Raw genomic sequence first — 23,977 nt, 5'->3', positions numbered from 1 at the left:
ACCTTTTACACACACGCACACACACACACACACACACACAACCAGAAAGGGTCATCAGGATATAAAGATGAGGATCATATTAGTCCATCTCTGGTTTCCCCTCACTTCTTACCTCAGCTAGTGTCCCAACTCAGCATATTTGGTATCCAGGAAAATACTTTGCTTTCTTCCTCAAAGAGGGAAACTGAGATCAGAAGAAGGAAACAGAAATGGAACTCACATGGAAAAACTGAACCTTAGCAGAAGTTTTAGGATTTCTCTAGAAATAGTGCAGTGTGACAGAAAGTCTAAGACTTGGGTTCAATGTCGAGTTCTACCACTTCAGACTATGTGACCTAAAGCACGTCACTTAACCTCTCTAAGCCTCCATTGACCCATCTGCTTCAAAATACACAGTTTCTGTGATAAAGCTCACTAATCATATCACTTGGGAGCCTAGTCTACACTTTAAAAAGCCTAAAGTATAGAATATCCCAAAGGGACTGCCATTTTCTTACTCTTAATAATAACCTGATAATAATAGCTAATGTTATTAAGTACTTAATGTGTCAGGCATTGTACTAAGAGTTTACAAGCATGAACACATTTATGGGAACTTAACTGTCTCAACAGCTGTGGAAGGGACCATAATTATCATCCCTGGTTTATAGATGAGGAAACTAAAACCAGAGAGATAACGTAATTTGCCAAAGACTGTCTAAAAAATGGGAAAAATACCAAAGCCCCTGCTCTTGGCCGCCAGGCTACACAGCTCCCCCCCCCCACATGTTTGGTAACTAAGGGAACTATGTGAGGGGAACAATTAAAACAGGCAGACCAGGGGCACCTGGGTGGCTTGGTCGGTTAAGCGTCCGACTTTGGCTCAGGTCATGATCTCACGGTCCGTGAGTTCGAGCCCTGCGTCGGGCTCTGTGCTGACAGCTCAGAGCCTGGAGCCTGTTTCAGATTCTGTGTCTCCCTCTCTCTCTGCTCCTCCCCTGTTCATGCTCTGTCTCTCTCTGTCTCAAAAATAAATAAACGTTAAAAAAATTTAAAAAAACAAACAGGCAGACCATTTGTATGTAGATAGATGAATGTTTCCAAAGTACTTGCAATGGGTTTCTTTAAATGAGATGGCCACATTTTTCAAAACTGTGTTTCTATTATAACCTAGTTCATGAGTCATGAGGAAGGAAAGAGAGGCTTCCTATGACAAGCTTAGAGTAGCACCTGGCACCAACTTGGGATGCAGTAACTGTTAGTGGCCTGATATGAGTCAGTGGAAAAGACTGGAGTCTGGTCATCAGAAGCACCCAGGTTCAATCCCACTAATCAGCCATGTGACTTTGAGGACCTTAATGACCTCTGCTATAAAATGAGAATAACCACCCTTCCTCAAAGTCACTGTGAGGAAGAAACGAGGTAAGGTCGTTCCCTTTTGGGTGATTCAGTCATCCTCAGATACCAAGTTACACATGTCACAAGAGCTAGCAAGAAAACATTCTAGAAGGTTGCATTTCTTAAGTTACACTTTTTTAAAATGTGTTTGCTTTTGTCATTGTTTATAGACAATTTTCTCTTAGATAATTCAGATGTCAACTTGTCACTATTCTGAATTATCCAAATTAGGAATTGATGAAGATTTACTCTACCCAAGTCTTTGGAATGGAGTAAGGACCCTGTCTCTAATCAAGACCACTTCATGGATTCGGTTCAAGAATGCCCCCCACCCAACCACTAAGATTTTCACGTAAGCAGTACTGAGTAGGCAGAGCACTGAAGCAGGAACCAGGGCACCCAGGTTCTGATCCCATCGTTCATTGGCTGTGTGTTCTTAGCAAGTTACTTCTCCTCCCCTCTGCAATTGAAGAACATGGAAGAAATAATCCCTAGGGTCCTCTGCAGCTTTCAAATTCTGTAACTTTTGTACCGAAGACGACCTTAGGAACGAGATGGGATCCCAGAATTTACAGATGAATGTCTTCATCTGTAAAATGGGGGAAATGGGCACAATGAGAGTAAATGAGTTGACACCTGTAAAGCCTTTAGAATAGTGGCTAGCTTCCTTTGGGGCTATATGTCAGAGAACGCTCCCCTTCCCAATCAAGCACTTTATAAATAACACCCTTCCATGGATGAGAGGGGAAATACAGATCTGTAATGCAAGAGCAATTAACTTTGAAAGCAACCAAATAAACACCCAGTTGTTTCAAATCCGTCCTAACTGCCCTCTTCTGACCCCAAGGAAGCAGTGTCCTGACCTCTGATGAGGATCCCTACCCTAGAAGAGGAAGCTGAGGATGCCATCAAAGAAAGAGGTTTTCCACCACAAATGCCTATACTAGCTCTTCTGGACGGCAAATGGAGGTTTTCCCTGGAGGGTGGTTCTGGAGGAACCAATGAGCTCACTCTGGATCAGAGACAGTGAGGAGAAGAGAGAGCGAGCCTCAAATTTCCGGAGCCTATTTCAGTTTTCTTTTCCGTTTTGTGCAATTTCACTTATGATATCAACCAGTGTGTGGCTACTGTTTTGGAAACTCCCCGTGGGGTGGTGCCCCCTCTACTGGCCTGACTATAAAGGGCCAGTCTGAGCTGCAGAGAATCCCTGCAGAGGATTCTGAGACAGCAGGTGGATCTCCCGCAGCCTCCACCCAGAAGGAACCATGAAGGTCTCCACAGCTGCCTTTGCAGTCCTCCTCACTGCCGCTTTCTGCGCTCCTGCCTCTGCATCCCCATGTAAGTCAAGTCCTGACCACTGCAGCCCCGGGGGCCAGACCTTCAGATTGGCCCAGACTTTGCCCTCTTTTCAACTGCAGTATTTATGCTGTCTGAACCCTATGATTTACATTCCTATATACTGCTTTACACAGTAAAGGATCTATTGTCCCTGATAGATCTCTAAGCCACTTCATGGCAGGGACCCTCTGCTCAACTTTTCTGTCCTCAAGGTCTACATCCAAGACCTTCGGGTGCTGAGTGTGGACTGATGCCAGAGGTATAAGCAGTCAGAGGTAGCCTAAACTGACCTCAAAACACAGCTAACTCATGCCTATCACCAGCAGGGTTTCTAAGAAACTTCTAAGCATTAGTAAAACCTTCCTGGGATAGTCATATTGTCCCCATTTCATAGATGGAAAAAGTGGGACTTGGGAGAGGATTTTTTAAAAATCTGGTACGGATCAATTATTAGGCTGATTGTTCTATATACCACATCATTTAATATTTGAGGCTACTATTTGAGTGGCTGAGCTTGACTTACAGATGGGGAAACAGAGGCCCAGAGGAGTTAAGTAACTTGCCTGAGGTCACACAGCTAGGAAGTGGGGAAACTGGTGTTCAAATCCAGTTCTACCTGGCCCTTAAACACTCCTACTCTACTGGAAAATGGCAACTGACCCTTTCCAGGGTCATCCTGAATTAACAGACCAAGAAAAACTCCTTCTCTGTTCAGAGCCCTTTTTACCATGCCTCAGCCAGAAGCTCCCAGGATGCAATACATATGTTCAGGCCCCTCTTAGGGGTTGAGGCTTTAGAAACCTCCCTCTACCCCACCGTAGCTCTCAAAGAAAGCAACTTGTGAATCCATTGAGGATCCCAGGAGGGCAAGAATAAGGCAAAGTTCCCAAGACAAGCCAGGAGGAAGCCCAGCATGTCCGCAGAACTGAAGGCAGGGGGTTATGGTGCAGAAGGAGGGGTCCAAGCAAGACTCAAGGATTAGATAAGGGATTGCAGAGATCTTCTCAGTTCTCTGTTGGAATCCCCACTCTGCTACTATGTGCCCATGGCCAAGTGACCGTAGCTCTCCGAGCCTCAGTTTCAGCCAAAGGAGGGTAAAAGTCTATCCAAGATAACGTACCCAGCACAATACCGCATGTGCAACAGCAATGAACACAAGGGTCTCCTTTCTTTCTCCTCCCAGATGCCTCGGACACCACCCCCTGCTGCTTTGCCTACCTCTCCCACCCACTGCCGCTCACCCACCTCCAGGAGTATTTCTACACCAGCAGCAAGTGTTCCATGCCAGCAGTCGTGTGAGTCTCAGCCCTGTGGACCCTCTGGGGGGAGTGGGGGGTGAGGAAGGGACACCTTTTGTCCCACAGCCAGTCCCCCACAGGAGCCCTCTAAGAGGATGCCCTATCCGCTCCCACCCATCCTCCAGCTGCCCAAATAGCCATAGCTCCTCCCTCTGAGGCTTCAGACCCCCCTCTGCTATCACACAGAATTAGACAAGGGGTCCCCAGGGGGTCCTCCCCACTCTGATGCCCTGGATCAGGTCTCTGATCCTTACAGACGTGACTTTTACTTTAACGTGATCTACAATGTTCCTGCGTGGAGAAAAGATCAATGTGGCCATCCCTCTCCAATTAAGAACCCCACATTCCCCCATATCTCACACCCAATCAAGTCCACCTACAACCTCAGAGGATCTAGGGAGGAGAGGTCAGAGGTCAGGATCCTAGTTAGAGTGTATTTAAAAAAAAATTATCAGTTGGTGAAGAAATAATGACATGAGATTTTCCTTTTTTTAAATTTTTTTAAAAAAAATTTTTTAATGTTTATTTTTGAGACAGAGAGAGACAGAGCATGAACAGGGCAGGGTCAGAGAGAGAGGGAGACACAGAATCTGAAACAGGCTCCAGGCTCCGAGCTGTCAGCACAGAGCCCGACGCGGGGCTCGAACTCACGGACGGCGAGATCATGACCTGGGCTGAAGTCAGACGCTCAACCGACTGAGCCACCCAGGCGCCCTGAGATTTTCCTTTAAATGAAAACTAATACATTTAAAAAAAATTAATCCCTACTACCTAGAAGTGCCTGCTGTGTATCAAATGTCTTTGTGTGTTCTCTCTCAATTTCATGGTAACAACTCTGTTAGGTATGCATAATTTTCTCCATGTTTCAGACAATGAAACTGAGACCCAGGGAGGTTTGGGGACTTGCCCAAGATTGCAAAGTAAGTGAGAGATAGAGACTGTCTTTGGAGCCTCCTCTTTCTACTATAGAAACGTCAATAGTTGCTTTTGAAATTTAAGATGAGGGGTGCCTGGGTGGCTCAGTCAGTTAAGTGTCTGACTCTTGATCTTGGCTCCAGTCATGATATCACAGTTCGTAAGTTCGAGCCCCACATCAGGCTCTGTGCTGACCGTGCAAAGCCTGCTTGGGATTCTCTCTCTCCCTCTCTCTCTGCCCTTCCCCCACTTGTACCTTCTCTCTCTCTCTCTCTCTCTCTCTCTCTCTCTCTCAACATAAATACATAAAGTAAAAAAAAAAGAGATTTAAGATAATAGAGACTTAAAGAACGCAAATGGGGCAATCAAGAACTTTCCTATATAACGGTGAAGTTTTTTAATCCAAAAACTCCTGGGACACTTGCAAAGCTATAGGTATTCAGCATTGCCTTTAGTTCTGGTGCATCCTTTGAAGTCAGTGGTAATATTTAGCACTACTAATTTTATTTCTGAAGGCAAATATTTTTCAAAAGAAAACAATCCTTCTTTGAGCACCTGTTATGGGCAGCTAGAGATTAATAAAGCACCATCGCTGCCCTCGTGGGACTCAGTCTAATCCGAGGCAAAGACAGATGCAAAATGACTAGAGCAACCCTGAATAAAAACATTACAAAAGGAGAGCAGGAGCACATCCCACCTTGGGGTTGGAAGAAGGGACAAGTTTGCTGCAAAAGGTGCTGTTTGAGAAAAGCCTGAGGGACTGGGTACACTAGGCAGAGCGAATGTCGCCAAGACTCTCCTTTGGTTGATGCAGCATCCCTGTGTAGGAAAGCACTGGGACCTTGAGTGTCAGCACAATTACGCCAAAGCATCAGATCAAGTGTGAAGTGAGCTGGAAAGTCAGGTCCAGATAAGAAGCTGTTATGTTCATCCACACGAGCGGTACTGAGGCTGAACGGGACATGAAGGGAAGGGAAGGAGACAAGGGCCGAGTTGGCAAGCCCCACCAGGTGATGTAAGGTCAGGAGCAAGGATGACAGGGGGGTTAAGGGTGACATGAAGGTTTTGACCCAGATGGCTGGAGAAGTATGGAGCCCCCTGAAGTCTCAAGGAAGAGCTGTTAAAAGAGGAAAGAGCCAAGGTGGCAGCACAGAAACCCTGTGGCAATGTCCAGCACGGAGTGTGAGAAGGGGGGTTGGGAGCTAGGAAACAGTGCTGGCGCTAGAGATAGGGCTTTTTTTTTTTAATTTTTAAAAAATGTTTATTTTTGAGAGAGAGAGACAGAGTGCAAGTGGGGGAGGGGCAGAGAAAGATGGAGACACATGGGGCCTGAACCCATGAACCTTGAAATCATGACCTGAGCTGAAGTTGGACACTCAACCGACTGAGCCACCCAGTCACCCCGGAATTTTTTTATATAGGAGGAAAGGGTCTCTTGATACTAGAGTGGCAATCTATAGCAGAGTCTTGGTGAGCACTGGCTCCAGAGCTAGTCAGTCTTTGTTAGAGTCCCAGCTCTGCCCCTAGGCAGTTGCAGGAGCTTGCATCCATCAGTTAACCTCTCTGAGCCTGCATTTCTTCATCTGCAAAGTGGAGTGAAATAGGAGTTCTTCCCTCACTGGGTCAAAGTGAGAATAATGAAATGAAAAACGATATTAGAATATTCCCTGGCACACAGTTGTACCTGATATGTGTTAACTGCTCTTCCTCCTCCAAATATATGATTATATACATAGAAGTGACAAGTAAAACTTGATGAGTGAATGCAATTCGTTCACTAACTCTTTCAATAAACATCCATTAAGCCCTAGGCCCAGCGACTTGGGGCAGAAAAAACATAGAGGGGCACCAGGGTGGCTCAGTTGGTTAAGCGTCTGACTCTTGACTCCAACTCAAATCACGATCTCAAGGTTTGTGGCGTTCAGGCCCCATATTGGACTCTGTGATGATGGTGCAGAGCCTGCTTTGGGATTCCCTCTCTCTCCCTCCCTCTCTGCCCCTCCCCTACTCATGTTTGCTCTCTCTCTCTCAAAATAAATAAACATTAAAAAAAAACAACAAACAGGGCACCTGGGTGGCTCAGTCGGTTAAGTGTCGGATGCCAGCTCAGGTCATGAGCTCACAGTTCGTGAGTTCGAGCCCTGCATTGGGCTCTCCACCGTCAGCACAGAGCCCACCTCAGATCCTCTGTCTCCCTCTCTCTCTGTCCCTCCCCCACTCTCTCTCAAAAATAAATAAAAACATTAAACACACACACAGAAAAGGGCAGCAATTTTGAGAACACCTGTTCTCAAGGGGCAGGTGAAGGTGGTTGCTCCCAAGAGAACAAGCAGAAAGGCAGGAGGGAAATCAGGCAAGTAGGGGGTCCCCAAAATGGGGGCAGGGAGAGAAGCTTGGCCAGGAGGAGTTGTTCTTCAGTCTCACATTCTTTAGGAGGAAACGGAGGCCTGAGAAACAAACCCTCACCCCAGATATTTGTTTCCTGCCCTTTTGATTTCCTGGCCACAGGCTAAGGGGGCTGAGGCCAGAGGATAGCAAGTCTACAGGATTTCCTGTCTGACTTCTGGCTGAACAACGGCAGGGTCTTGGTTTGGCTCCCTCAGCACCCAAATCAGAAAACAAACACTAGGAGGCACGAGAGCCCACAATATTCTGTCTCCCCACCCCCTCCCTCTGCACACTAGAGTGGAAGAAAGAGAGATGGTCAAGGGGCTCTGAGTCTCAGAAAAGGAGAGGCAGCTTCCTTGAGAGCAAGCACTATTCAGGATAGAATCTAAAAAGAAACCAAGAAATCCTCATTCTCACCAGACAACCTAAGCCTTCACTTTGAAAACATTTGGCCTCATAATGTTTGGAGAAAGGTCCAAGTAGACAGGGCTGGCCCAAAAGGAACATGTTAATTGGCACAGCACCGCTATCCAGGCCATGGTTTCCACCCCTGCACCCCTCCCCTGCTCCCCATAGAACCAGTATCCCAGCAAACAGATGAGACAGGCAGCTGGACCAAGCCCCAGCCCCACAGGCTTTGATACCTCCAACGCATGCTGTCAACACCTGTAGAGATAAGGCCTCTCACTCTCAGAGGCCTCTGCATTCTGGCCAGTTAACTGGTAGAAGTGCTTTGACGCTGGCAATATCTGGGGACCTTCAACCTCTGTGAGCACGATGCCCAGTACAAGGACCTTTGGTGTCATGTTGGTCTGATCCATCCTAAAGAAGAGGTCCCATAACATTCCAATAATAATACATGTGTGGTATTCCAAAACTTCCACATACTAAGTTTCACGACAACAGTGCAAAGTAGGAATTATCTCTACTTATATATTTTTAAGTTTATTTATTTATTTGGCGGCGGGGAGGGAGAGAGAGAAACCCAAGCAGGCTCTGCGCTATCAGCACAGAACCCAACTCAGGGTTCAATCTCATAAACTGTGAGATCATGACCTGAGCCAATATCAAGAGTCTGACGCTTAACTGACTGTGCCACCCAGGTGCCCCTCTCTATGTATTTTAGAGGTAAACAAATAGATTCAGAGGCCTCAAGTTATTTGCCAGGTTAAGTGGTAAAATCCAGACTCAGGTTCATGTCCTTTCATTCACCCCCACATGCGGAGATGTACTCATTTGTTGAGTATCTACCCTGTGCCAGACACTGTTATCTAAAGAAAAATCACATGTTTACCACTTCTTATGTCTCACCTACTCAACCGTCACTCAGTTCCTAGAAGACACCTCTTTGCTCTACATCTAGAGCACCCAGCACAGGGTCTGAGACAAAGAAGTTCAGAGAAAAGGCTAGTGGTTGACCAGCTCAACCCTGGACCCCTCAGACTCCATATCCCCTTAGCTCTCCAGGCTGCATATGTTTGTGTGGGAGTTAAAATGCACACAGATCTGCTTCTGGCTTGGAGCCATATGACCCAAGAGAAGAGGAAACATCCTTTCCTTAAAAGCTACAAATCCAATCTCATGGAGCTTCAAGAATGCTCCACCCCAGTACCATTATCCCCAAACCTGGCTGTCCGGGTGCTGACCAGGTTTCATCCTGTTCTCTTCTCCCACAGCTTTGTCACCCGGAGGAAGCGCCAGGTGTGTGCCAACCCACAGAAGAAATGGGTGCGGGACTACATCAACTCTTTGGAGATGAACTAGGATGGAGGGCGCCTAGAACCTGAACTTGTGCAAAGTTTCCTGCTGCTTCTTGTTTATGTCCTAACTAGCTTGGTAAAGTCCCCACCCACCCCTACTCCCACTCCCTCCTGGGAGGGTGCATATTCCACCACTAAGCAGCAATTATAAAAGCCTCCTCCATCTAAAGCTTCCAAGAGTTCCTGAGGCTCTGCCTTGTGCGCAGAAAGTCTCTTGGCTCTGAGCTTCAGGCTGCAGCTCTGCCATCAGAAAGGAAGTCAGCATGTCTCTGGAGGCGAAGAAGAGAGAAAGACTGGGCTTCCTGTGGCCAAATCTCCCCTCGCAGCCCCTTCGCTGCGAAGGGCTGACTGGCAAATGTGAGAAATCAGCTTTCCATTAAAATTCTCGTCGCAGTTACCAAGCAGGCTCCTGGTTTGATTTTCAATATTTGACACTGAATTTAGTGGCCATGTCTTTTAGTGACTTTTAACACACTTTTTTTGTCTTCAAGTATTTCTTTCTTAGGAGTTCAGATCAAATCTTTGTAGAATATTTCATAGTTTGGATCTGCCTGATCGTTTCCTCATAATTAGATCCAGGTTAAACATTTTGAGCAGGGACACCGCATGGGTGCTGCTGTCTTAGTGCAGCACATCAGGGTACATGTCAGCTTACTGGTGGTCATGTGGAGTCTCATGGGCTTACTGGTGGTGATGTTGAGTCTGATGGCCTGGCGGCTCATGTTTTCTTGCCACAGCCAGCTCCCTGCTGTGTGCCAGGCACTATGCCAGGCATGGGGGGGTTGCGGAGGGGTGGAGAGTGGAGAGATGAATGAGCCACAAGCCACAATCTTTACCTTTAGGCAGATTAAATGTATGATACACACCTAAAAGGAAGCAATTGTTCAAAAGGCTGTGGTCACGCTGGGGTGGCGGTGGTGGAGGGGAAGGATACCACTGAAGGAGGTGAGGAGGGGGACCCAGGCAGACAAAAGAGACTTCAAAGATGAGATAACCTTTAAATGAAATTGGAAAGATTGGAGAAACAGTTTAGCAGGTAGGAAAGGAAAGGACTTGCAGGTAGAGCGAACAGCATATGCAAAAGTAGGAGGTCTGGAAGGCAGCTCGTCATGACACAGACAAAAGCCCAGTCTCTTGCTGCCAAGGAGGGAGGTGAGTATATAAAAGGGGCTTTCCCGTTCCTGTCATTTTCCTGGTGACTAATCCTAAGAACCACCCCTGCCCCTCACATGGGCTGATATGAGCTTGACAGTTCACCAAATGCTTTGACTCTCCTTCGCATTTATGCCTCACCTCAGCCCCTCTGACTCCCAGATGGACATGACTTTCCAGCTTTTCAGATGAGGAAAATGAAGCTCCTAGAGGTAAAGTGACTGGCTCAAGGCCACAGCCGTTAGATGCCAAGGGTTGGGGGCGGAGCTGGAGAATGGAACCAGAGTCTTCCATTTACCTAGGAGACCTGGTTGCTCAAAACATTCAGAAGCTTCTACCCACAGAAGCCCCGACTCCTCACCAATCCCTCTTGTGCCACAGAGGACAGGTCTCCCCCAGCTGTTCCCCCACATTCTCAACAGCCCTGGACTGCCCTGTCTGGGCTCCCTCTGGCCCCGCCAGGAGAAGAAGACGATGGCCTACGAAATATCAGCTGACATCCTTGACATCGCCACGTCGATGTTCAAGTACCCATGGCTGGAGTACCCAGAGAGGACCAAAGGTGAGGCTGGAATACAGACAGGAACAGAGTCAAGGTGGGGCCTGAAAAGAAAAGCTCTCTGGCTCCCTCTCCCAGACACAGGTCTGGTGAGTTCAACAAATCCACAGGAAGGGTCAGGGCAGGCCATTGGACACTTTGATGGCTCCCCACAGCCTTCAAAGTAAGTCACCAGGGCCCTCGAAGATGGGACATCTGTGTGTCCCCCCAGCTTCTGCTCACCTCTCTGCACCCTGCTCTCTGCCCAATTCCCCACCTCCCAGTCTTTGAAAGAATTTGTTCCCTGAACCTAACACTCTTCCCCCTTATCTATCTGGCTACCCCCTATGTGGATTAAAGACTGAGCCTGTGTATGATCGCCTCTGGTAAACCTTCCCTGATCCCCACAGCCAGAGTAGGGGGGCCTTCATCTGTACCACCTGTGCCTGTATCTTCACATTTTTCTCCCTTTGTTAGTTACTAGTAAACAGTTGTCTCACCAGCTAGACCAGTGGTTCTCAAAGTGTGTTCCCAGGACAAACAGCATCAGTATCTTGTTAGAAATGCAAATTCCCAGCCCCCACTCCAGATCTACTGAATCTATACTCAGACTGAGTGCCAGAAATCGATTTTAACAAGCTCCCCAGATGATTCTATGGCACACTCAAGGTTGAGAACCACTGAACAAGACCGCTGTTTTTCACCATCAGCTGTACATTAGAATCCTCTGGGGAGGGGTACCTGGGTGGCTCAGTCGGTTAAGCTCCAACTCTTGGTTTCGGCTCAGTTCATGATCTCACAGTTCATGAGTTTGAGCCCTGCATCAGGCTCTGCACTGTTGGGATTCTCTCTCTCTCTCTCTCTCTCTCTCTCTCTCTCTCTCTCTCTCTCCCCCCTCCCTCCCTCCCTCTCTCTCTGCCCCTCTGCAACTTGTGCTCTCTCCCTCTCAAAATAAATAAATAAATATTAAAGGAAAAAACAATCCTCTGGGGAACTCTCTAAAATACCTAAGCCCTATCCCCAAAGAATCAAATTCAATTAGTCTAGCATAGGGCCAAAGCAGGTTAAAAGTTTCCCCCAATAATTCTAATACACAGTGTTCACTAAATGCTGAATAAGTGAATGCCTAAAAGGGTGATTCCTAGCCCACCGTTTGTACCACAGAACTCAGAAAAGCCATGGCTCCCGTTCGCCTGCCCTTGTCCCGCTACCAGGTAAGACCCCTAACTTTTGCCACCCTGGGAACTTTGTTGAAGTAGGAGCGTCAGCAGATGGCCCCTTTTCATTAAGGTCAGTTCACAGAACCCTTACACACTCACCCCTGGGGCTTCCACTAACTCTGTGTGACCTTGGACAAGTCACTTTCCCTCCCTGAGTCTCAGGAGCTTCCTCTGTCACAGGCTCCCTGTCCTGCTCCATTTGTAGAGTTGCTACAACATATTATCTGTAAGGCCTGGGCTATGCAGGCAGTGCTTAATAATGAGTCATCATTATTCATTAACACAGGGATCCTCATAGTTATAGTTGCCAAATAAAATACAGGATGCCCAACTAAATTTGCATTTCAGATAAACAATGAATACTTTTTTAGTATAAATATGTCCCAAATAGGGTATCCAATACCTGAAATCTAAATTTAACTGGACGTCCTGTTTTTCATTTGCTTGGTTTTCACTAAATCTGACAACCCTGCTCATTGTGAATCAATACTACACTTTCTGAAAAAATGGCAAAGATTTGACAATCTTCACTATGATCTTCTCAATCACCAAACTGAAAACCACTGGCTGAAGCCCCTCTTCTTTGTTGCTCAAAGAACTGACTCTGAGGAAGACTGGAGAAGAAACAGGAATGAATCCAAGCCAAATCTGCAGAGAAAGCCCCTGACCTACACACAACCCTTCACTTCTATCAGAGCTACAGTTTCACAACCATTTAAGAGATATATTTTTTTAAGTTTATTTATTTTGTGAGAGAACATGTGCATGAGTGGGGGAAGGGCATAGAGAGGGAGAAAGAGAGAGAATCCCAAGCAGGCTCCATGCTGTCAGCGTGGAGTCCAACACGGGGCTCGATCTCATGAACCCTAAGATCATGACCTGAGCCAAAACTAAGAATCGGGTACTTAACTAACTGAGCCACCCAGGCGCCCCTAAGAGATAGAGTATTTAAAGAAATTCTGCTTTTCCAATGACACTGTTAAATTCCATGAGAGCAGGGTAACACCTGCCTCCCCAGCACCTAGGACAATGCTTGGCACTTAGCAGGTGCTCAGTAAGTACCTGCTGCATGCCTGAATGAAGGAGCAGTAGCCTGTCTTTTCCCCTCTTTACTCCACATCTGCCTTGCCCCTTGCCTTTCCCATCTCCTTGCCCTGATGGCCTTCTCAAAGTGCTCTGAGATCCTCAAATAACCAAACTGTGTACTAAGACTGGTTTACAGATCAACAATGGCTTCACAATCTTTATCCCATTTGTCCTTTGCAACAACGGGTACAGAGAGAACAAGGATTATTAGCTCCACTCTGCAGATGAGAAGACTGAGATCTTGGTGGGTGAAGTAACTTGCCCAAGTCACACAGGGTAGGGGTAGAAGTCCCGGACTCTAGCTCAGATGAGAGACTGAAGGGTGTCTCTCTTACCTAGTCCCTTTTTTTTTTTAATGTTTATATATTTTAAGAGAACGAGAAGGGGAGGGGCAGTGAGAGAGGGAGAGAATCCCAAGCAGACCCCTGACTGTCAGCACAGAGGCCTACATGCGGCTTGATCCCACGAACCATGAGATCATGACCTGAGCCGAAATCAAGAGTCGGGATACTTAACTGACTGAGCCACCCAGGCATCCCACCTAGTCCCTTCTTATCCTGGTCCTTTTCCTGGCTGAGGAACACCCCCCTGCCACTGTTGTGCCACTCACACCCCCCAGATGCCAAAGGAGGAGTTTCCCCCTAGCCCAGAGTGCTGGAGGCAGCACCCAAGCAAGCCACTTTCAGTGCCTTACTGCTACTTCAAGAAGCCTGAGGTCTACACACACTGGCACACCCTATATGATAAGCGACAAGAACGGGAGGCCGAGAAGATGCTGCGGAAAATGAGAGATCACCCTAGGTGTGTTTTGACCTTTCCTATTCTCCACACCCTCCACACTTTCTGGGAAAAGAGAAGAAGGAGAAGGTAGGAGTGGGAGAGGGGGTGGGGCAAGCCCAGCTTATAGATCCCAGAGAGGACCCTGGGGTAGGAGGAGGCTCATCCGTCTTCCTCTGGTCCCATCTTTGAGCTGGGCTGAGGATCAAGGGCAGAGGAGAGTTTGTGAAGTAGGAGGGAGGGAACAAGGGGTCCAAGGCCAGCCTGTGCAATTTCTCACACAGGCAACTCAAAGAGGGCACCCCCATCCAAAAATTCCATCTCCCTATGAGCAAGCTGACTATACAATCTCAGATGGGATCCAAGCCCTCAGACCCTGCTGGGGACCCTCTGAAGTGGCAAAGATTAAAGGTCAGGGACCATGGTGGGAGGGAGAATGGGGAGACTCCCTTTGTGGGTGTCCTTACCTTGGGCTCACATTATCCTTCAGCCCTCAGTCCCTGCCTGCAAAATGGAGGGAGGAAAGGAAAAGGGACTGGATTGGATGAGCACCTGTTTGAAGTTCTACAACTATATTTATCCCTTTCTTCCTTTCCACTGGCTCCCTTGGATGGGCAGGAACTCACAAAAAGCCTGGAATCTCCCAGAGAGCCTGAGCAATTATATGCAGCACAGGTGAGAGGTGGCAAGGGTGGTGGAGCATAGTCACAGGAGCTAGCTGAGCTGGGGAGGAGAAAGATGCTTGGGGGAAGAAGTGAGGGAGGGAGGAGGTATTCCAAGGCAAAACTCCAGCTGTATCCAAAGGACAGTAACTCATAGGGGTGCTGCCTGAGGGCTCTTCCCTTTCCTCCACCCCTGTTCCTGCAGGCTCTGGGGTGCCTGGGCGTCAGTGAGCAGTTTGTCATGGAGGCACTATGGCAGGTGGTGAGTCTGAGGCCACATGAAGCTCATGAGAGGAGGAACAGGGTCTGAGGTGTGTAGAGCACAGGCACATGGGCACAGACAAGGCTTGCCAGGGTGCAACGATGCTGGGTCAGATGCAGTGAGGAGAGCTGCCAGTGTGCAGCATGCACTATCTCATGCCCTTGGCTTCTCTGAAGGACAGCTTGATGGGGATGGAGGAATGTGAAGGTCCCCTTTGTCTAACAGAAAGACCCTCAACTGAAAAGCCAGGAAAGAACTTGGACTGAGTTCATTCTCTACCTTAACTGATTTAATCCCCCGTGTTTATATGCCAATTTATAATGGGGAACATGCTTTCTTGTCCATATTCTCATTTAAATCTTACAAACTAGGAATAGGTGGTAGTATCTGCACTTTTCTAAAGATAAATGGAAGCTCTGAGAGGCCAGGTGACTTGCCCAAGGCCACATGGCTACTAGATACCGGATAGGGATTTGAACGAAGGTCTTACTCCCAAGTTGTGTTCCTTCCATTGCACCGCCCTGCCTGTACTCTATGTTTGAGCATAGACAGGTCACTCTCTAGACTTGGTCTCCTCATTTGTAAATGAAAAGTTGAGATGATTCTGAAAGCTCTGACATTCCATCAACTTATGGCATGTTTCCACCACCTGCCTCTTAAATCAGGCCCAAACCGGTTCAGAGAAAGTGAAGTCTGAGGCCTGTCGAAGCCTGGCCCTCCTGGGTGAGTATGTCCTCTCCCTGGGGCGGGTGGGGGGGTGGGGAGAAGTAGGGAAAGGTGAGAAAGGAAGCAGAGGAGCTCCTTTCCCCTTTGAGTAAGGAAAGTCACTTCAGCCTAGCACTGTGGGCAGAGAGAGGAAAGTGGGGTGAAAAGAGAGAAGAGACTGGAGGGAGAGAGAGGGCCCCTGGAACTGCAGCCATGCATGAGTGTCCTGAGAAGATGGGTAACACCTCAGGACCTAGTACTTAGAACTTCTGTCTTGAGGGCACAGTCGAGTCAAATGAATCCTGGCAGAGAAGAACAGTCCCTGAGGCTCTGCCCTGACCTGAGGACCCTCCCTGTCCAAGGTTGCCTGAATAAGCATGTGATCCAGATTCTCATCACACAGTTGAAGGGGCAAAATGAGGAGGAAAGGATGGATTCTCTGACACGGCTACGAGTGGCTCTCAACTCCCAGGCTGCTGTCCCCAAAGACAAGGTGACTGGGAGGAGAGTCAGTAACTGGGGCAAGGTAATTGATGGTGTTGGCTGGGGTTAGGTCAGGGAGAAGGTAACCCGGCTCCTAGCCTTGATGGGAGAAGACACTGTCTTTGTGGAGTTCCCTGTGGAATAGCTTCCCTGCACAGAAGCACTGGCATAGCCACTTCGTGGTCACACGAGCTCTGACAAGCCAGCTTTCAGAGCCGCAGTTTGTCCATTTCTAAACTCTTGACAGTAACTACACTCATCGTGGTGAGCACTGAGTAATGTACAGAATTGCTGAATCACTATATTGTACACCTGAAACCAACATAAAAATTAATGGATTAGGGGTGCCTGGGTGGCTCAGTCAGTTGAGCATCTGACTCTTGATTTTGGCTCAGATCATGATCCCGGGGTCGTGGGATGGAGCCCTGTGTCCTGCTCTGTGCTGAGTGTGGAGACTGCTTGGGATTCTCCCTCTCTCCCTCTGCCCCTCTCCCTAGCTTGCACTCTCGCCCTCTTTCTAAAACTAAAAACCAATAATGGATTAAACCAATAAATAAAATGAAGATAGTAATTATAGCAATGTTGGGAAGACTAAATGCAATAATGTAGGTGAAGCATCTAGTTCAACGCCTGTGCTTTTTAAGTGGTAATCATTATCATCCTTAAAAACCTACTAAAGAAAAAACCTCTCTCAAGAGGGGAAAGGGATCAAGAGTCTGCTGACACTAATCAAAATTTTTCCCCTTTTAGGATCCTCTTACTTTGATTCCATCACTGTTCCACGTGAAGTAGAATTCATCATCCATCCATTTACTCAACAAATATGTATTAAACAGCTATCACATGCCAGGCACTGTCCTAGGCCCTTGAGATACATCAGTGAACTAAACAGGCTAAGATCCCCTGCTCTTGTGGAGCTTACCTTCTAGTCGAGGAGATATTTAATAACCAATAAACTTAATTATATAGTATGTTACAGGTAACCAGTGCAGTGGAAAAATTACATAGCAGGGTGAGGATGATCAGGAATGCCAAATGGGGACAGGAACAGGTTGTAGTTTTAAACCCAGAAGGGAGAGAAGGCCTCATTTAGAAGGGGTCATCTGAGCAAAGACATAAAGGGGGTCAAGGCATTAGCCTTGCAGGTTATCTGAAAGAAGGCATTCCCGGCAGAAGGACCAATCAATGCAGAGACCCTGAGGCAGGAGCGTGCTTGGATGGTCAAGGGACAGCAAGGAGGCCAGTGTGGCTGAAGCGGAGTGGGAATAGAGAAAGCAGTAGGAAATGAAGATATGTCAAAGTAGTAAACAGGTGACTCAATTATACTAGATCTAGATCTACTAGATCCACTAGACTAGATCATACTAGGTCATTGCTTTCTGGACGACTTTAGTATTTGGGCTTTTCACTCTGAGTGAAGTAAGAAGCCATTACACATTTTGAGCAAAGCAGTGACATGATCTAGCTTACATTTCAAAAGGTTCACTATGACTGCTGTTCTGAGAAATATGGGGAGGTGGGAGTGGGGTGTCAGGTGTAAGCAGAAAGACCAATTAGGGGCTACTAAAGCAATCCTGGTGAGATATAATGGTGGCGTGGACCACGGTGGTTGCAGTGGGGCTAGTAAAATTCTGACAGGTAGAATGTGAACTATAAAAGACAGTGAGGAAACAAGGATGAAGCCAAGGTTTTGGCCTAGCAGCTGAAGGATGGAGTTGTTATCGACTAAGATGGAGAAAGCTGCAGGTGGAACAGGTTTGAAGGTAGTATCGGAAGTCTTGTTTTGGACAAGTTATGTTTGAGATGTCTATTGGACCTCCAAGGGAGACAGCAGGTAAACAGTTGTATGTACAATTTGGAGTTTAGAAGTCTGAACTAGAGAAAGGAATTTATAAGTTCTTGGCATACAGACAGCATTTAATGTCATTCAATTAGATGAGGTCAGTAGAACCAAGAACCAAGTCTAGGGGCATCCCAACATTAAGAGCTCAGGGAAAAGAGGAAGAACCAGGAAATAATGATAGGTGGCCAATAGGTAGGAAGACAACTCAAGAGTCTTGAGATTCTGAAAATCAAGTGAAAAACATATATGAAGGAAACAAATCAACTGTATCAAATAATATAAGGACTGAGAATCAATACACAGATTAACTATGCAGGAATCCTTGAATATCTTAACAAGAACAATTTTGGCGGGGGTGGGTATAGGTCTGACATAATGAGTTTAAGAGTGAACGGGAGGAAAGAAATTAGAGATGGCAAGAATGGACAATTTTCCAAGTGTTGTTGGAAAGGGCTGTAGTTGGTACTGGGGGTGGATTTTAGAAAAAAAAAAAAAAAACAGCATGTTTCTATTCTAAGGGATAATGATCCAGTAGTCAGAAAAATGATAATTTTGAAGGGAGAAGAAAGAGTTGTGCACAAATGTTCTTGATTTGGTGAAAAGAGATAAAATCTAACACACAAGTAGAGAGATTGACTTTAGATAGATGGTCAGAGTACCCAGTAGTAAGAGGAAGGGAAGAACATATAGGTGCAGGTGTTGAAAGTTGAATAGAAATGGTGGTTAGATGTCTTTGGAACTTCTTTTCTAGTTGCTTTTATTTGCTCAGTAAAGAAGCAAGGTCATCAGCTGAGAATAAGAACAGAAGAAGAAGTGTTAGAGGTTCCAAAAGGACAGGGTGTGAATCAGGAGAGGGAAAAAGACTTGCCCAAAGAAAAACAGTATGGTTACTAGGTAGGACTAAGGGTCTACGTGAGGTTTGTGTTCATACGTTTAAAGCAAGATCAGCCATCATGACTGTGGGCTTTTCTCCAGAAAGTACAGGCACAAAGTGGGAAGTTGACTACAATGAAGCAAGAAGAGGTAAAGGAGTTGAGTGAAGCAGAGAAGTGACTATAGTAGGACCATGAAGTTTAAGCTGGGTAGAGAGTAAAGAAAATGAGCAATAAAAAGGTGCTCAGTGAATTATTAATCCTTGTGGAGTCCAACAATTACTGGCATCAGGAAGTTAGCTGGAAAGATAAGCGGTGATGGTCAGAGAATGGGATCCATAAAATGGAGATCATGGAGAAGCCGTAGTAATGGGTAATGATAAAAACCTGAGAATTAGGGGCTGACACAGAATGAAGGACAAGGTTATTGGATAGCAGGAGTGGGATCAATGGCATGTATATTTTTTAAATGGCAGGAATTAAGACAGCAGAAGTGTTAAAGAGAATGACATCCATCCATCCAGGATGGATGTCATAGAGAAATGAAGGGATATGACCTAGGAGCATGTGGATGACAGCAAAAATAAGGGGACATGGGTAAATTAATCTGATGACATGAGATTCATTTTAGGGAGGAAGAAGAATGCTCTGGAAGTAAGAGTGAACTGCCCTCTTAACAATGTCTGGATGAAGATATAGTTCCCCTGGCTATTTCACTTCTTGTCTCCCTCAGAGAACTCAAGTCAGGGATGAAGAGAAGTTGGTGCCTGTTCTGCAGATGCTGATAAAGAAGTCATCGAATGAAGCAGCTGTGGAGGCAGCCTTGTGCTTGGGTTTCCTGAGGCCCTGCAGCAAAATAGCCCAAGAGTTCTTGCTGCAATGCCTAAGCCAAGGGTCCAAAACCCAGCGGATGAAGGTGTGAGGGGCAGAAGGCTGGACTCCCTGGGGAGTGCTGGGGAACCAAAGGCCAGTGCTGACTTTGGTACAGTTTGGACCCCGTCATACTCAACCAAAGAAGCTTCAGCAGGGAACACTGTGGGGTCCTGTGTGTGTCTGTGAATATGTATATACATGAGTATGGGGTCACATAGACATAAGCGTACATGCACATGTCTGTGTATGTTTGATTTGAAATAGTGTTCATTTTAAATGTGCACATATGTGGGGCTCCTGGGTGGCTCAGTCGGTTAAGCGTCCGACTTTGGCTCAGGTCATGATCTCATGGTTCATGAGTTCGAGCCCCGTGTCGGGCTCTGTGCTGACAGCTTGGAGCCTGGAGCCTGCTTCACATTCTGTGTCTCCCTCTCTCTCTGCCCCTTCCCTGCTCATGCTCTGTCTCTGTCTCAAAAATAAATAAAAACATTAAAAAAAATGTGCACATATGTGCACACATGAACTCATGCTCTCACTCAAGAGGCCAAGAGGCAGGAGAATGGACCCCAACTGTTCCCTGTGAGTTTTAGGCTCAGCCCTCAAGCCTACCTGGCCATCCAGATGCCTCTTGGCCCTGTACACCCCATCCCACCTGCCTGCCCCCCACAGGCACTTAGGATGCTGGTCAAGATGATGCATGTACACTCAGCCACAGTCATCAGGGCCATCCTAGACCAGCTGTGCTCTTCTAGTGTCCTGGAGGTAAGGTCTAAGGCTACCTAGCACCCTTCCTTCTCCAGCAATAGGATGGGAATGATGAAGAGGGATGATGAAGAGTCTATCCTTCATACCTCCCCACCTCTGCCCTTAGCACCGCTTTGAAGCCACCCAGATGCTCAAGACCATTGGACTGGAAAAGATCCAGGCACAAGGGCTGGAGGGATTCACATTTGACCTGCTCTGGAGGAAGACTTACAATGAACCTTTCCTTGTGAGACCAAAGCTCCCAAGCCCAGGCAACCCAAACCCGTCTCCTCTCCCTTCTCTGAAGACCTCCCTGACTTGGCTCCCATCACACGGCCCCAAAACGTATCACATTCACTCTTAATGCATTCCCTGTTCCCCTAATGCAGCCCATGTTTTCAAGCCACCTTGCCTTTGCAAGGGAGGCAGTTCTCTCAGCACAATGACAAGTCAACCCTCCCTCCCTCTGCAAGGTGAAAACTATCTCATGCTATTATTCACTCCCTCCCTCCTTCTGCCTGTTATAATACCATTGCTGCTGCAAGGCCAGTCCAAACACCTCCTATGGAAAGCTTTCCCAAATCACCTCCACCAGAATCAACCCTGCATTCCTCTGTGTTCCTTTGCTTTTATCTCTATTCTACCTTGTTACAGAACCAGCCACAGAACTTCCAAAGCCATTTTTCTGAAATGTAAATCAGATTGTGTCTCACCTCTGCATAAAATTTTTCAGTAGCTCCCCAGTGCCCTCAGAATGGCTTACATTGCCCTTCACCACCCAAGGCCTGCTCACCTCTCTAGCTTCAGCTTTCCCCACTCCCACTCACGGCCACACACCAGCTATGCTTAAGATCACCCTGTCCTGGTTTATACCTGCTATCTCAGTGTAACTCCTCAGAGTGCCCCACTCTGAAGAGTCTCGGTGTGGTCACCTAGCTACGCTGAACTCCTTTTTGTTTCCTAACCTCTCTGTGCTCTCTTGCCTCTAAGCTTTTGTACATGCCCTCCTCTCTGCCCCAAAATCTCCCACCCCCACCCTTCTACTGGTTAACTCCCATCCACCTTTCAGGCTGCAGCTGAGGCATTGCTTCCTCCAGAACATCTTGCTGGTACCCAGACTGAGGAGGCCCTATTTTCACCCTATACTTAGCTCATTTGTAACACTTACCACAGTAGTGTACATGTCTACTCACCCGCACGCTTCCCCTACCAGACCTCAAGGCAAGGACCATACATGGCACAAGGTAAAGGTTTGTGAGCACTTAAAGGCACACTCCTGCATTCCTTTTCTCTACTGTCCCACCTTAATCCTTCTTCAGGCTATGAGGCAGGCTGTGGCTGAAACTGTGGAAGAGCTGAAGATGAAGCCTACGATGATGAACCTGGTGGAGGCGTGAGTGGCTCAGGCTGGCAGAAAGGGGCACAGGGTCAGAGAGAGCTGAGAATCTGATCCCAGTTCTCTTGCCTGTGCCCCTGGCCAAGTTACTTTGACCCCTGGGATTTTCATTGGCAAAAGGGTACTGCTAATACCTACCACTCAGGGCTGCTATAAAATATAAAACATAAAAGCTCGAATTAAGATGAGGACATGAAAGGGACCTGTAAAAGGTAGAGTTCTGGGGGCACCTGAGTGGCTCAGTCAGTTGAGCTTCCAACTTCAGCTCAGGTCATGATCTCATGGTCTGTGAGTTTGAGCCCTGCGTCGGGCTCTGTGCTGACAGCTCAGAGCCTGGAGCCTGCTTCAGATTCTGTGTCTCCCTCTCTCTCTGACCCTCCCCCACTCATGCTCTGTCTCTGTCTCAAAAATAAATAAACATTAAAAAATAAAAATAAAAAAATAAAAAGGTAGAATTCTGGACAGATGCAAGTCCTAATTGTCATTTGGTACCTCTTGGCAAATTGTAGTATCTGCCTTTCCCTTCCCAGCCCCTTTCCTAACCCAAGAAACAAGAGGGAGAAATTGATGTAATCAGCATCACTCTCTGGCCTTGTGCTCGATTCACTCTGGGCTGTCAGAAGAAACAACCAGCCCTCCTCCTCCTACCCTCTAACTGGATAACACATTCACTTCCTTCCACACAGGCAACTAATGAACTCAAATGCCACTGCGCGCCAGGAAGCAGTCATCTCTTTGGTAAGGCCAGCCCTGCTTCTCTGACCAGATGTATTGATGGCAAGGGGAGTAGGCAATTGAGGGCAATTACTTCAGGGAAGAAAGGACTGTAAAGTTTGGGGAGGTTTGGGGGTTTATATTAGAATTCCAGCCCTACCACGAATTCAGCAATGACCTTTTCTTCAGGATTGGAAGTAGGTGGGATAAGGGACAGGAGATGGGTATGAGAGGCATTGCTTAGGTATTGCAGAAATTGTCTTGACTCTTTCTGGTGAACAGTATGTACTGGAACCCAATGCGGTGGCCCCAAAAGGGAAGGAAAGGGATACACCTCAGCTGGGAAGCCACAGCTCCCCCTCTCTCCAGGCCAGATGACAGGGTCATCATGGAGACTAGAATGGAAAAGAGCACAGATGGGGCATCTTCCTAGGCTGACTACTTAGGCACATTCTGCCTCTGCCAGGGCGTCCTGGGGATCCACAGCCCACAAGTGTTCCACTTGCTGTTGGACATGCTAGATGCGGAAAAGAGCCAGGCTGTGAAGAACAGTGTAAGGCATTCCTGCCCACCTCTTCCTCTTCTCTACCCTTCCTCCAAGCCTCCCCCATCCATCCTTACCACTTGCTCTTTGTCAGGAGGGAGGAAAGGGAATAAGCCCTCACACACTATACCTTGACTTCATTCCGTGGGACCCCAGTGGCCTGTGGCCAGAGCACCCCCTCACTGGGACACCCCCTCCCCTCCCAGCCTTAGCCTGAAGTAAACCAGCCATAGGACCTTTGTTTCAATGCAGCTACAAGAAACATTAACTCTCCTGGCCTCAACTGATCCTTGGATCCAAAACAAGCTAAAGAACAAGGTTACCTTTGTATATGAAGCACCTAAGACCAATGAGGAGGCAGAGCCTACAAGGTTCCAGAAAGACCCTGAGAACCCAGAAGAGTTAAATATCCAAGACTTTCAACTAGCACAGCTGAACCCCTTGTTTATTGCAAAGTCCAGAGCCACATCAGACCAACAGAAAAAGCTGAGTGCCCAGAGAGAGTCTGCCTTCTATCTCACTTCTACCTTCCCAACATGTTTCTCTAAACCAAAACACAAGGCACAGGCCACAGGGCCCTGGGTGCCAGGGATCAGGAAGCAGCTCCAGATCCTTGCTAAAACCTCTAAATAGGTCAGTTCTTTGGGCCTAGCCCCCATTCTCTTCCTGATGTTACTTCTCAGGTTCCCCTGGGAAAACAACCTATACTTATCTTCCATGAATAAATGAGTGTCACTCTACCTACCACTGCTGTTCCTTTTGTCAGAGGCTGCACTGAAACTCCTGTCTCCACACTCTTGGTTAAGTGTTATTTATTTTTCATTTGTTTCAACAGTTTATTTATTTTTGAGACAGAGCATCAGCCAGGGAGGGGCAGAGAGAGGAGAGACAGAATCCAAAGCAGGCTCCAGGCTCTGAGCGGTCAGCACAGAGCCCGACCCGGAGCTCGAACCCATGAACCGTGAGATCATGATCTGAGCCAAATGATCTCAGACGCTCAACCGACTGAGCCACCCAGGCACCCTGAGTA

General features: G+C 47.2%; 2 protein-coding genes across 2 annotated transcripts; both read left to right on the top strand.

Annotated features, from left to right (window-relative positions):
• The first annotated feature begins 2,576 nt into the window (after positions 1 to 2,576).
• Positions 2,577 to 9,477, top strand: CCL5 (C-C motif chemokine ligand 5). The gene is made up of 3 exons (XM_047081230.1): positions 2,577 to 2,715; positions 3,899 to 4,010; positions 8,993 to 9,477. The coding sequence occupies exons 1-3, from the start codon at positions 2,643 to 2,645 to the stop codon at positions 9,078 to 9,080; spliced, it is 273 nt and encodes a 90-aa protein (XP_046937186.1). The 5' UTR covers positions 2,577 to 2,642; the 3' UTR covers positions 9,081 to 9,477.
• Positions 9,478 to 9,966: 489 nt separating this feature from the next.
• On the top strand, positions 9,967 to 23,660 carry HEATR9 (HEAT repeat containing 9). Its single transcript, XM_047081499.1, has 15 exons — positions 9,967 to 10,790; positions 11,931 to 11,980; positions 13,692 to 13,873; positions 14,134 to 14,260; positions 14,468 to 14,524; positions 14,717 to 14,773; positions 15,439 to 15,496; positions 15,841 to 16,004; positions 19,410 to 19,592; positions 20,219 to 20,311; positions 20,421 to 20,540; positions 21,613 to 21,686; positions 22,376 to 22,427; positions 22,870 to 22,956; positions 23,200 to 23,660. The coding sequence occupies exons 1-15, from the start codon at positions 10,703 to 10,705 to the stop codon at positions 23,578 to 23,580; spliced, it is 1,773 nt and encodes a 590-aa protein (XP_046937455.1). The 5' UTR covers positions 9,967 to 10,702; the 3' UTR covers positions 23,581 to 23,660.
• Positions 23,661 to 23,977: the final 317 nt, after the last annotated feature.

Source organism: Lynx rufus, unplaced genomic scaffold, assembly GCF_022079265.1.
Source record: "Lynx rufus isolate CCGP_SWC_20201006 ecotype Redwood Valley unplaced genomic scaffold, mLynRuf1.p SCAF_18, whole genome shotgun sequence".
NCBI classification, from domain to species: Eukaryota; Metazoa; Chordata; class Mammalia; order Carnivora; family Felidae; genus Lynx; species Lynx rufus.
The sequence above is the reverse complement of the archived record's forward strand: the minus strand, read 5'-3'. Positions and strand labels throughout refer to the sequence as shown.